We start from the raw sequence: 13,290 nt of genomic DNA on the forward strand, positions 1-13,290 counted from the left end.
GATATAGTATATTAAAATGTTAAAAAGAAGTCAAATGTAAAGATAAGTGGACACTTGGGGGTTGGGTGGGTTGGGGGACTCTAAACAAGCCCCCTACCCATTGAAAATGGCAAGGGGAAGGAATATCTGGCAGCAGAGAAAATCACTGGTGTTTTTAGGGAATAAAACTAAAAACAAATTGGGGCAAAAAAAGTAATCAGATATCCTCTGCCAGCATTAGCCACATCTGAAATGGCCAAAGAACATCTTTTGGGGGTCAAAAGAAAAATTAAGAAAAACTTACCTATTTAAAACTCCAGTGCAGGGTAAAAAGTGAGCTGGTCTGGGTTTTCCCAGCCTAGCTCAGCTGATTTGAAAGCTCTAACCCTGGAACCTGGGCAGGTGATTGGCCTGTGGAAGGACACTAGTGGGTGTAATTCAACCAGCACCCCTGGGGCTTTAAAAACAATTGATATATAATTTAATGGAATTAAAATTATTCAAACGTTATTCTCACATGCAGCAGGGGGGTGATATCTCTGCCACTGGTATATTTTAAAGTGAACTCACAGATGTCTTCTGCTCTACACTTCAAGTTGCATCAGGAGAGTATTGATACTGTAACACTCTTACAATGGTTATAGTTTAGAATTATAGGAGAACATCATTGGAAACAGCTGAGGGCAGTCATGTGGACTGTTACTGTTAACAGTTTTAAAGTGAAATACACTAAAGGAACAGCTTAAAATACACTAGAATGACTGAGAGAGCGAAAGAAAAGTAACTTTTAATTAGCCAAACTGGATATAGTGAATACAGCCAAGGAAAGATACAGGTAGGACTAGAGTAAAAAGTAATTCAAAGCTGAACCGCCTGATATTGCCCAGATTTAGTGAGATAGTTGAACGGAAGTGAGGAAGAAATATGGTTGTTGCTAAACACAGCTGATTAGTCACTAATATCTTGAAAACCTCCCCATCTCTTGATACTCAGCCTGTCTTCTGGAATAAGGCTGATGAGACTTGTATGAAAGAGTCCCTGTTCAATAGAACCTGGAAATATGCGAGTCACTGCAGCAAGACACTCAGCCTACTCTGTGAGTCCTACTAGTAAGGTAGTTGTCATTAGTTTGCTGGAAGTCAGCATTGGTTGACTTTGCTGTTGAGAATATGTAAAGATATTTTAATTAGAGAAAAATGTAAGACTATTGCTTAAATAAAGATGCTCCTTCACTAGTCACTATAGATTAGGGAAACTTTGATTTATGATAATAGTTACTAGGATGGTACAACAGAACGTCAAGACACTCTACATTAGGATCTGGAAGATTTGATGGGCAAGTGTAGCAGTTAGGTTTCTTTTCTAGCTTAGTGGAATAGGTCCCTTTTGAAGACACCATGAGGAGAAGAAGAAAGAAGACAGTACACTTGAACAGAGATGACACACCCAACAAAGAGGGAAGACGCGCACCCAAGCAGCGCTGTCTGGCAATGCACACTGACAACGAACACATGAGAACAAGGTTTAGTGTGCACATCAGTGATACCACAGCAAAAACTGTGTTACACACAGAACACAAGGAGAAAGGAAGTAAAGACTTTATACTAAGTAACATACTTACCTGCAGTAGTTTTAAATGAAAGTCCCCTGCAAGAGAAAAAAAAATACAAAGCTTCAAATTCTTTAATAACCCTTTAGCTCAGCTGAAATTAAATCTTTTTTTTTTCCCAGAATTAAAAAAAAATTAGAGAATCCTGCTAGACCACTCCAGAGGTTATAGCATAAGTCTCCTTCTGCCTTTTTTCCATCCAACTCCTATCTCCCTGAGGAAGTAGAAGTTCCAGATTCCATCTTTTTCTTGAAAAGAAAAAAAAAGTATAATGAAAAGGAATAAAGAAAATAGCATGCTCAAACGATGAATCACGAAGGGTGAATCACGGGATCTCTCGCTCGCATCTTTAATTTGTTTCTTTTTGACTAGGGTAGTTCTTTTCCTGCTCTGAAGGATAATGCCATACCTCCTTTATAGCTAGACACCATGTCACAAGGAAGAAAAAGGTGTGTCCTCTGTCTCTGGCATTTGTGGCAGGGGAAATCCCATAACTAAGGACTGATCTAGCAGGACTTGAAGAAAGGGAATTATCAGGTAAGATCAAATTTTACCTTTTTTTTTTTTTTTTAAAGCGGAGACAAATTCTCATTTTATTTTATTTTTCTTACTATACTCCAAATATCTCCTTTTAACAACAGTTACCATTTGGGTTTATTCTTCTGTTCACCCACCAAGAGAGCATAAAGGATATGGGTGAATCGAGCCCTGTATGCCGCTGCAGCTTCCTCTGGTTTGTAATCTCCAGTTCCTTGAGAATCTATCATTCTCCCTGACACCTGAAGAAGGGATCTTTGGTCTTAAAATGCTCCAGTACTACAACAACAACGTTGTTGGTCCTGTGAAAGGTATTATATATAACATCCAAAAAAAAGGTTTTCCTCCAAATATTCGTCTTGTCTTACAACTTTTGCCCACCTTTCTTTTCTTTTCGCCAAATCGTATATGTATATCTAATAATCAACTCAAATTGTCATTCAAACAATGTTAATCCTCTGACTGCAAGTGCTGTGCCTACTGTCTTGTTACTTTCTGCTTTTAGCTTTCAGTCATTTCCAAAATTTATTTTTCTTGGAAATTTTTACAATTTTATCCTAGGAGGAACTTGCTAGCATGGTCAGTGGTGGCTTTTCAGTCACACCATAGTGATTCTTCTCAGCAACTTCAGAATGATTGTAATTGTTTTTTTGTAATGACTTTGAGATTTTTAACCTTTGTAGCACAACTACAATACCAAAAACATGTGAGCACTTTTGAACAAGAAGACCCGTGTTTCTCTGTATCCATTGCACTTAGCTAGCCACTTCCTACTATTTCTGCTGTTTCTCTTCTGGCACTTTTTCTTTGGAATACTCTTCTGATGTGCCAAGACTCCCTACTTTTAGTTTTCTTATGATTTAGGTAGAAAACTCTTAATGGTTGATTTCCTGTATAGCTTTGTCACTGTTCCTATGTTTTGTTTACTCAGTGTAACTGCCCCGGATCAGCTCCAATATAAAAGTACTGAGAGCAAAACCCCCTCCAAGGATGGGGAAATGCTGTAAAGTGTATAATTGAGATGTGTGGTGGTAGAAAGCGCAGACTGAGCGCCGGTGCACTCTGTGATAGTAGAGAGGGAACTGGAGAACTCAAAGAGAGAGGGAGCAAAGTTGGAGAGTACCCAGAGAGGGGTGGAGCTCAATTTCCGTATGTGGTAGTAGATTACAGATAGAGAGAGGGGCGGAGCTGGAGAATGGAGAGGAACTGGAGCGTATAGGGAGAGGGGCAGAGCTCAGTTTCCATACAGAGAGAGAGTGGGTTGGAGCTGGAGAGTACAGGCAGGGAGGAGGTGGAGCTCAATTTGCATATCGCAATGCAGGTGCAAGGCAATTTTCCTCTTTATTATAGTTAGATAATTGAACTAGTGTTGAAACTTTAAAATCGTTATTTTATTTATTTATGACAAACTTTGTTTAATCTTTTTGTCCAATCTTTTTTTTCCTTCAAATTTTGTTTTTCAGATTCTCCATAGCCAAATTTCCTCCATTGAAAAGCAGGTGATCACTGCTACTGGCTGTCCCATACTGATCCGCTGCAAAAACTATCAGCTCATCCAGTTTGTCATTCCTCAGGAAAGAGACTCCCATGACTTTTATATATCTTTATTACGTCTTTCACGGCCAGGTATGTTGAGTGATTTTAGAACAGTATTACAATCTCCTAGACTAGACTATTGCAACACACCGTTCCTTGGCCTTCAACGCAACGCATTATATCCACTGCAACTGTTTCAAAATGCTGCCACTCATATTCTCACAGGTAAGCCCCATAGAGATCACATCTCCCCGATCTACACTGGCTACCAGTCGAACACAGAATAAAATATAAACCACTTTCCATCATACACAGTCTCTTAACTGAAGACACTTCCTCTTGGCTCAGTGCACAACTGCATATTTACGGACCATCTAGAAATCTTCGTTCAGTCCATAAGAGCTTTCTGCAAGTACCAACAATTAAGATCGCCCGACTTGACATCACCAGAAGGTGCGCCTTTTCTGTAGCAGGGCCAAAACTTTGGAACTCAATCCCAGGTAGCCTAAGAAATATCGAAAGCAAATATTCAAAAAGAGCCTAAAAACCTACCTTTTTGAAGTCGCATTTAACAGAAGTAATTAGCTGGTAACCCCTCGAAACCTCATCCATATTCTGCAGAGCTAACTCAGACTTCTTTCCCACCCCTTTGCCCGCATTCTTACACCCACCCTCGAGATCCAGGTTCAGTTTAATTTGCTGTTAATTTATTTCTTTTATATACTTGTTTTTATTTTATCTTTATTTTTATTGTTTTTTACTCTCTTTTCTGCTCGAGTTAGTTAGAACATAAGAAAATAAGAAATTGCCATGCTGGGTCAGACCAAGGGTCCATCAAGCCCAGCATCCTTTTTCCAACAGGGGCCAATCCAGGCCATAAGAACCTGGCAATTACCCAAAAACTAAGAAGATCCCATGCTACTGATGCAATTAATAGCAGTGTCTATTAGCTAAGTACACTTGATTAATAGCAGTTAATGGACTTATCCAAATCTTTTTTGAACCCAGCTACGTCCTCTGGCAACAAATTCCAGAGTTTAATTGTGCGTTGAGTGAAAGAATTTTCTCTGATTAGTCTTAAATGTGCTACTTGCTATTTCATGGAATGCTCCCTGGTCCTTCTATTATCTGAAAGTGTAAATAACTGATTCACATCTACTCGTTCAAGACCTCTCATGATCTTAAAGACCTCTATCATATCCCCCCTCAGCCATCTCTTCTCCAAGCTGAACAGCCCCAACTTCTTCAGCCTTTCCTCATAGGGGAGCTGTTCCATACCTTTATCATTTTGGTTGCCCTTCTCTGGTTTACTTTCTCCATTGCAACTATATCTTTTTTGAGATGCTGCGATCAGAATTGTACACAGTATTCAAGGTGCTGTCTCACCATGGTGCGATACAGAGGCATTATGACATTTTCTGTTTTATTAACCATTCCCTTCCTAATAATTCCCAACATTCTGTTTGCTTTTTTGACTGCTGCAGCACACTGAGCTGACGATTTCAAAGTATTATCCACTATGATGCTTAGATATCTTTCCTGGGTGGTAGCTTCTAATATGGAACCTAACATCGTGTAACTACAGCATGGGTTATTTTCCCTCTATGCATCACTTTGCACTTATCCACATTACATTTCATCTGCCATTTGGATGCCCAATCTTCCAGTCTTGCAAGGTCCTCCTGTAATGTATCACAATCCTCTTGTGTTTTAACTACTCTAAATAATTTTGTATCATCTGCAAATTTGATAACCTCACTCGTCGTATTCCTTTCCAGATCATTTATAAATATATTGAAACGCACCGGTCCACGTACAGATCCCTGAGGCACTCCACTGTTTACCCTTTTCCACTGAGATGTTTTTATTACTATGTATGTATTAAGCTGTAAACTGTTTTGAATACCCTCCGGTAAAAAAAAAACCCAGTATATAAAAATTGTCTAAATAAATAAATGTGCCATGGTATAACTGTATTTGGTTATCCTGGTCATTCTTCTTATTTTCTTTAATCGTTATAAGATTTCGCAACATTCGGATAAATAAAACTTGTTCCAGTAAAGACTGTTAAGAGAATTATAATAATTAACATAAAAACATAAGGAAAAACATAAGTGGTATGTATCCATTAGACTCCAAGAACTGGGTGAGGAGAACGCCAAAGAGCCAAAAAAAAGTAAAAAGAGTAAAAAGGAAAAGATAATAGCATGACACCACCCAGGTATAGCAAGTTACAGTAAAATTCTCAGGCTATTTCTCTAGTGAGCTTTTTAGAGTCATTAAGGAAGCACAATTATTCAGGCAAACTATATTGATATGTATTAACAATACTTTTGCATGAATATTGTAGAAAGAAAACAGCTCCAAGACCTCTAGTCTCTTCATGCACAGACAATAACAATTTTCTCTTTTCTTGAGTGACTCTAGAAATATCTGGCTATAACCAGATTTTTGGATCAAGAAATAATGCATGAGCATTATGATCTTGTTCAACAACAAAAGACACTAGCAAGGTTATCCTGTCCATTTCTTTTGGAGAACTTTCTAACAAGGCCATCACATCCAGATTCCCAGATGAAATAGGGGACAAAACAATATCTTCTCTTAAACTCCCTGGGGTAGATTTTCAAAGGGGTACGCGCGTAGGATACGCGCGTACCCCCTGAAAACCTACCCCAAACCCCCCTGTGCGCGCTGAGCCTATTTTGCATAGGCTCGGCAGCGCACGCAAGCCCCGGGACGCGTGTAAGTCCCGGGGCTTGCATGGAGGGGCGTGCCAGGGGGCGTGTTGGGGGGCGTGCCGGGAGTGAAGTGGTGTTTCGGGGGCATGTCGCGAGTGATGCGGCGTTTCGGGGGCGGCGCCGCGGGTGTGGTTTCAGCCCAGGGGCGTTTCGGAGCGGCCTCGGAGGGAACGGAGGCAGGCTGCGTGGCTTGGCGCGCGCGCAGGCTACGCACGTATCTATTAAAATCCCGTGTACTCTTGTTCGCGCCTGGTGCACGAACAAAAGTACGCGTGTGGGCAGATTTATAAAATCTGCCTCCCTCTGTATTGCTGCATTGTGAGACCACATCTTGATTACTGTGTGCAGTTCTGGTTGCCACATACATTGGAAAAGGTGCAGAGAAGAGTGACCAAAATGATAAAGGGGCTGGAATGGCTCCCCTATGAGGAAAGACTAAAGAGGTTAGGACTGTTCAGCTTGGAGAAGAGATGGCTGAGGGGGATATGATAATGGTCTATAAAATCATGAGAGATTTAGAATGGGTAAACATGGACCAGTTATTTACTCTTTCAGATAATAAAAAGACTAGGGGCACTCCATGAAGTTGCAAGTAGTACATTTAAAACAAATCTGAGAAAATTATTTTTCACACAATGCACAATTAGGCTCTGGAATTCATTGTCAGAGGATGTGGTTAAGGCAATTAGTATAGCTGGGTTTAAAAAAGGTTTGGACAAGCTTCTGGAGAAGTCCATAAACTGTTATTAACCAAGTAGACTAAGAGGTAGACTTTAAAAAATGCACGCGTCCATGTGCGCCTGCTTCCCGGCACGCACACATGGATGCACCAAATGTGTGTGCATGTTATAAAATTCGTGGGCTGCGCGCATGTGTGCACCAAATTTTATAATCCGCGTGCACATGTGCGGGTAGCGTGCGCGTGGGGGGGGGGACGACAAATTTTGTAAAAGTACACGCGGCGACGAACTTGGACCTTTCCCCTAATCCCTCCCAGTCCACTCCAGTTAAGGAGCAGACTGGAAGGGAACTTCCCTATCCCCTACCTAAACTCCCTCCCTCTTCCTCTCTCCTCCTCACCCCCGGAACCTGTCCCCAAAACTTAAAATGTTTTCATTTCACTCCTGGAGCAGAAATAGTTTGTGCGAGCTGGCTGACTGCTGGCGAGCGCTTTCCTGGGACAGTCCCGGCCGGCTTCCGCCCTGCCTAGACCACGCCCCCCAGCACGCCTCTTTTCAGGGCCCAGCAATTACGTGCATATCGTCACATACGCACGTAGCCAGGCCCTTTTGAAAACTCGCGTGGAGCGTACAGGGCCTGGTCACGCAAGTAAGTGACGATATTTGTAAATGTGGACGATTTAAAATTCGTCCGTTAGGGACTAGACACTACTTATTGCCAGTATTAATAGCATGAGATTTATTTACTGTTTGGGAACTTGCCAGGTATTTGTAACCTGGATTGGACACTATTGGAAACAGGAGGCTGGGCTTGATGGAACCTTGGTCTAACCCAGAATGGCAATTTCTTATGTTCCTCCTATGAAGAAGAAAAATCTTAAGTGGGGGAATTGCTCTAGGGTGACAGCCAAGCCCTCTCACAAATACTTATGGAAGGTGTCCCTCGCTGATGATGCTGGAACTTTAGGGAAGTTCAGAAAGCAAAGATTGAGATGACTCAACTGATTTTCCATCTGTTTAAGTTTCCTGTGTAACAATCCTTTATCGTGTATCAAAACAGTGGCCACTGATTTTAACTCCCAAATCTCCTTTTCAATAATTTCAAACTTCCCATTATATTCCAACAACATTGGCATCTTGTTTCTGAGTTAAGTCAGTAACAGACTTGGCTAGCAGGTTCACACCCGAAACACATGTTGACGCAGTTGCATCCAACCTACTAGAATAGTCTAAATAGCTTCTAGAGTACCCACCGCCAGTTATTTTTTTTTTTTTTAAGTTTATTTTTATTGAAAAGAGCACGATAAAACACACTAGTCTCAGAACAATTGCAATGATCACAGAACAAGAACAAATGATATGTACACATTCGTAAGTCAAACAATCCACCAGAATAAAGAGCTTTGATCGCAACAAATATCGTGTCTTGGTTTTATGTCCCATGAACTCCCCTCCCCTTTCCGCAGTTCCCTTATCAGTTTGTATCTGAGTAGGTGGATAATTGTCACTGAGTCCCACATACATGATGGCCATGCGCATGCAAGGGCTACTCCCTTATCCGTCCAGACATACCCTCTCTATGCTTTATCTTTCCATAAGCAATAATTCTGCCATATGCTATTAAAGTTCCCAATATTCTTGCGTTTATGGGCTGTACGTTTTGCTAAGATATAGATTTTCCCCATTTTATGCTGGATGTCAGGCAATATTGGGAACACTAATCGACTTCCAGCTCCCATCAATTACAGTTCTAGTGGCTGTAAAAATATAATTGACCATTCTATTTTCATTTACCCCATTTGGAAACAAGGGAACCCCTAATAAAACATGCTGTGGATGTATAGTCCCAACACTCGGAAATAGTTGACCAATCCAGGTTGCAATTTCTGCCCATAGTTTCTGTATCTTAGGACTGGTCCATCACATATGAAAATATGTCCCAGTCATCTGACACCTCTCCAGCACTGAGCGGAGATACTCGGAAGCATTTTATGAAGCCTAACTGGGCAATAATGCCAGTGACACAATTTTAGCGAGTTTTCTATCATAGAAGCTGCAATGAGACCCTTGCCCAGAGGCTTAAAAATGTCCTCCCATTCTCGTTGTGTGAAGGTGATACCAAGATCAAGCTCCCACGCTTGTAAATGATTAGGCTTCGTGGGTGTGGGCTGTCCCAACAAAGAGTAGATTATCGATAGCAATTTGGAGGCTTGGTCAGCCTTCAGGCATAGAGTTTCAAAATCAGACCTCCCTTGCTGGAACCACCACCAGTTTTACTAGAGGAGGTTGTGATGCACTCACCAGACTCTGTGACATATCCGTAAGTGATCCTGGTGAGGAGCTTGCAATCCACCTACCCTCTCCACATACTCTCCTCCAAATGGATCTCCAGCTACTGAGGCTGGCTCCATGTTCACCGGCTGGATAGAAACACTAGCTCCATCCACTCCTCTGGGACCGAGAGTAATACTCTCACATCGGCCTCAACATCATCAGACGGTGCCATTTACTGAGCACGAGCGGGAATACCTTCAGGGCACAATAGCTTTCTGGAGCGGTAGGTATCACTCCGTTCCAGACAGCACTTCTGCTTCTGCTACCATCAAGGAGCCCTTCACCCCAATAGGAGTCCCAAGTGTCTGATGGAAAAAAACCATCAAATCGCTGCGGGTCTGGAGGACAAGGTGTGAGGCTCTTCCTTTTCGTTATGTTAATAGGAAAAAAAGCAAACAGCACAAGGAAACAAGAGACACAAAATCAAAGGCCTGCCGGTCATGCTGCCTGCCATCTTCTGAATAATCCTGGTCATTACTTTTATATTCTGTTTTTCCATAAACATTGTAATCTTTGCTTTATACTTTTTTTTTTAATAGCAAAGGCAGATATGTAAACGTCTTTTCAATTTGCATGCCATAGTTGCAGTTTGTCAAATTTTTGGCAGTCTTGGATATTTACAGTGACAGTATAAGGGAGAGGATGAAAAATGGGGAGAGCAAATTTAGGGCCTCATTTTCCAAGGAGTTACTGTGTGTGATAACAGCAGTTAACGCATGCAAATTTTTAATTTTGTATTCAGGGGGTGGAGTAAATGTAAAGTAGGGAGAATTTATCGTGTGCTGTGAAACAGCTGCACTGTTAGCATGGCCAATAACTACACCTCTTTCATTTGTGTTATGTTGTACAATTGCATGTGCTACAGGCTGGTAAAGGCTTATTGTGGTTCATGATGTCTCCTGACAGGCTGGTTTCAGCATGTGAGAGAGAGAGAACCTTGCCATAGTGCTGCCTCCCTAGACAGGTATTTGTATCCTTATGGGAGGCCCACCTAGTAACTCGAGGTGAGGTTTAAGTATTAGTGTAGGGGGTTAGGGGCCACTTTCACATTCAACGTGAGACGTACGAACAGAACAGTGGTCTCTTGTGAAGATTTGATGACCTACGGAGTGAGGAAACTCACTCCAAGATGAGATTTGGGCAATGTTCTCTCAACCTAGCTTGTTGTTACAGCTAGGTTGAGAGAACATTGCCCAAATCTCATCTTGGAGGTTGAGAGAACATTGCTCAAATCTCATCTTGGAGTGAGTTTCCTCACTCCGTAGGTCATCAAATCTTCACAAGAGACCACTGTTCTGTTCGTACGTCTCACGTTGAATGTGAAAGTGGCCCCTAACCCCCTACACTAATACTTAAACCTCACCTACCTAGCTTGTTGTTACAGCTAGGTTGAGAGAACATTGCCCAAATCTCATCTTGGAGTGAGTTTCCTCACTCCATAGGTCATCAAATCTTCACAAGAGACCACTGTTCTGTTCGTACGTCTCACGTTGAATGTGAAAGTGGCCCCTAACCTCCTACACTAATACTTAAACCTCACCTCGAGTTACTAGGTGGGCCTCCCATAGGGATACAAATACCTGTCTAGGGAGTAGGCACTATGGCAAGTCTATCTCTCTCTCTCTCTCTCTCTCTCTCTCTCTCCCTCTCCCCCTCTCCCTCTCCCTCTCCCTCTCCAGTATTGGAAAATGAGGCTTTGGAGTTGATTGAGCACTGATAGTTTTGGCTGCTAGGAAGAAAAGAAGGGACTGCTATTTGGTTTATTTGGAAATGCCCAAAGGTTACACAGAATGGTAGATTCAAATTAAGCAAGAGGTGAGGCTGCTCTATTTCTGTTCCCATCCTTTAATGGCTCTTTATCGACTTAAATATGCAGCTTATGTTTATCCTGAATACATGTACTTCCACCTGGAGCAGCCAGCCTAGGTTTTGCCCTTGTAACTCCTAATCAGTCCCTTAGGAGGAGAATATTTTTTTAATTTTCCTTTTTCTTTTCCTCTTATGGAAAATCATGGGAACTGGCCTTTGACATGTTTTTTCTTTTATTCTATCAAATTCCATTGGAATGGAACCTAAGAGGTAGATCTTAAAACAGTACTCGTGCGCGTACTTTTGTTGGTGCAACCAGCGCCAACAAAAGTACGCCGGATTTTATAAGATACGCGTGTAGCCGTGTGTATCTTATAAAATCTGGGGTCGGCGCGCGCAAGGCTGTGCAAAATCGGCAGCCTGTGTGCACTGAGCCGCGCAGCCTGCCTCCGTTCCCTCCGAGGCTGCTCCGAAATCGTAGCGGCCTCGGAGGGAACTTTCCTTCTGCGTCCCCCCACCTTCCCCTCCCTTCCCCTATCTACCCCACCCCCCAGCCCTACCTAAATCCCCCCTACCTTTTGTTGTGCAAGTTACGCCTGCTTGAAGCAGGCGTAACTTGCCCGTGCTGCCTCGGCATCCCCCGGCACAGGCCACAGTGTCGGGGGACTCGGGACCCGCCCCAGGACACACCCCCGGACTGCCAACACGCCCCCGGACACGCCCCTCCCGCCCCTTTTATGAAGCCCCGGGACTTACGTGCGTCCCGGGGCTTTGCGCGCGCCGGCAGCCTATGCAAAATATTCGCGCCGGCGCAGGGCTTTTAAAATCTAGCCCTAAGTGTGTCAGGGAAAAAAGTGGCAAAAAAGGGTCCCATGTGGTGATTTGATTCTTATTACTTATGTAGAGATGATACCAGGGTCACATCATGGTACTCGTCTGCTGAAAAACAGCATTGATCATCCCTGTCTAATGCATGTCTGAACACACTGGGGCCAATATTACAATATATCCAGCTATGTAAATTAGCCAGTTAAGACTTATCTGGCTAACTTAATTGCATATTCAGCAGGATGGCAATGCCACTGAATATACACTGATAAGCTTAGCCAGCTAACGTTAATACTTATCTGGCTAACTTTAGACTGGTATTACTGTGAATACAAATTATTTTTATATTTGATTTATTAATATCTTGTATCAGTATTGAAACTGATACAAGATATTAATAAATCAAATAGAAAAATAATTTTTATTCATAGTGATAGAACAGTAAGTTCTGACATTGGCATGATCATATATTAGTGGATCACTGTTTTTTGTGGTGTCTATATATATTAACTTTAGACTGGGTCATGGGCCATGTCTAACTTATCCAGTTAATTTAACTGGATAAGGCTCAATATCGCTATTAATCCAGCTAAGTTAATCGGATAGGTAGCGTTGCCTAGTTAGACCCACTGCCCGCCCACTGACTACATGGCTAACTATTCAGCGGCAGCCACTTAGCCAGATAAGTCCAATTTATCCAACTAAGTTGTATTTGAATATCTACTTTACTATCCACATATCCCTCTGGCTTCCCCACACCCCCATTCATATATTTTTCTCAGAATCACTTGAAGTATATCCTAGCACACACTCATATCCTTCAAACGCCACTCAGCCTAGGAAGAACCCCAGGGGCCTCCAAATGCCAAAGACAAAGATGATGTGTTTTACACACCAAAAAAAGAGAACTTTGCTTGTGACCTTTGTGTTGGATTCTGGTCTGGTCTGGGTGTTGAAAACGTTTATGAAAATTGGCTCTTTGTTTCTGGACTTTATGTTTAAATCTCTTTATTGCAAATTTTAACAAAGTGACAAAAAATATCCAGGGTGTAGATACTCTGCAACACCCCAGCGGCATGCGTTCAATTCAAACAACCGGACTAGAACTCCCCACCCGATCTCTCCTTCCCCTCCCACATCCAAAAACAAAAGATTAATTTATTTCCTTGTATTTCAAGATTTCCTCAGTCCAGATGATCCCTTTTGAAAATTAGCTACAAGGTATGGGGTAGATTTT

At 42.1% G+C, this 13,290-nt stretch overlaps 1 protein-coding gene across 1 annotated transcript in view; it reads left to right on the forward strand.

The window, feature by feature from the left end:
* MTMR7 (myotubularin related protein 7) overlaps nucleotides 1–13,290 on the forward strand; it is a 121,030-nt gene that overhangs the window by 32,975 nt on the left and 74,765 nt on the right. Inside the window, exon 3 of the mRNA XM_029587099.1 lies at nucleotides 3,589–3,751. Coding sequence (XP_029442959.1) covers nucleotides 3,589–3,751 — 163 coding nt within the window. The remainder of the gene's footprint in view (nucleotides 1–3,588; nucleotides 3,752–13,290) is intronic.

Source organism: Rhinatrema bivittatum, chromosome 1, assembly GCF_901001135.1.
Source record: "Rhinatrema bivittatum chromosome 1, aRhiBiv1.1, whole genome shotgun sequence".
Classification (NCBI taxonomy): domain Eukaryota; kingdom Metazoa; phylum Chordata; class Amphibia; order Gymnophiona; family Rhinatrematidae; genus Rhinatrema; species Rhinatrema bivittatum.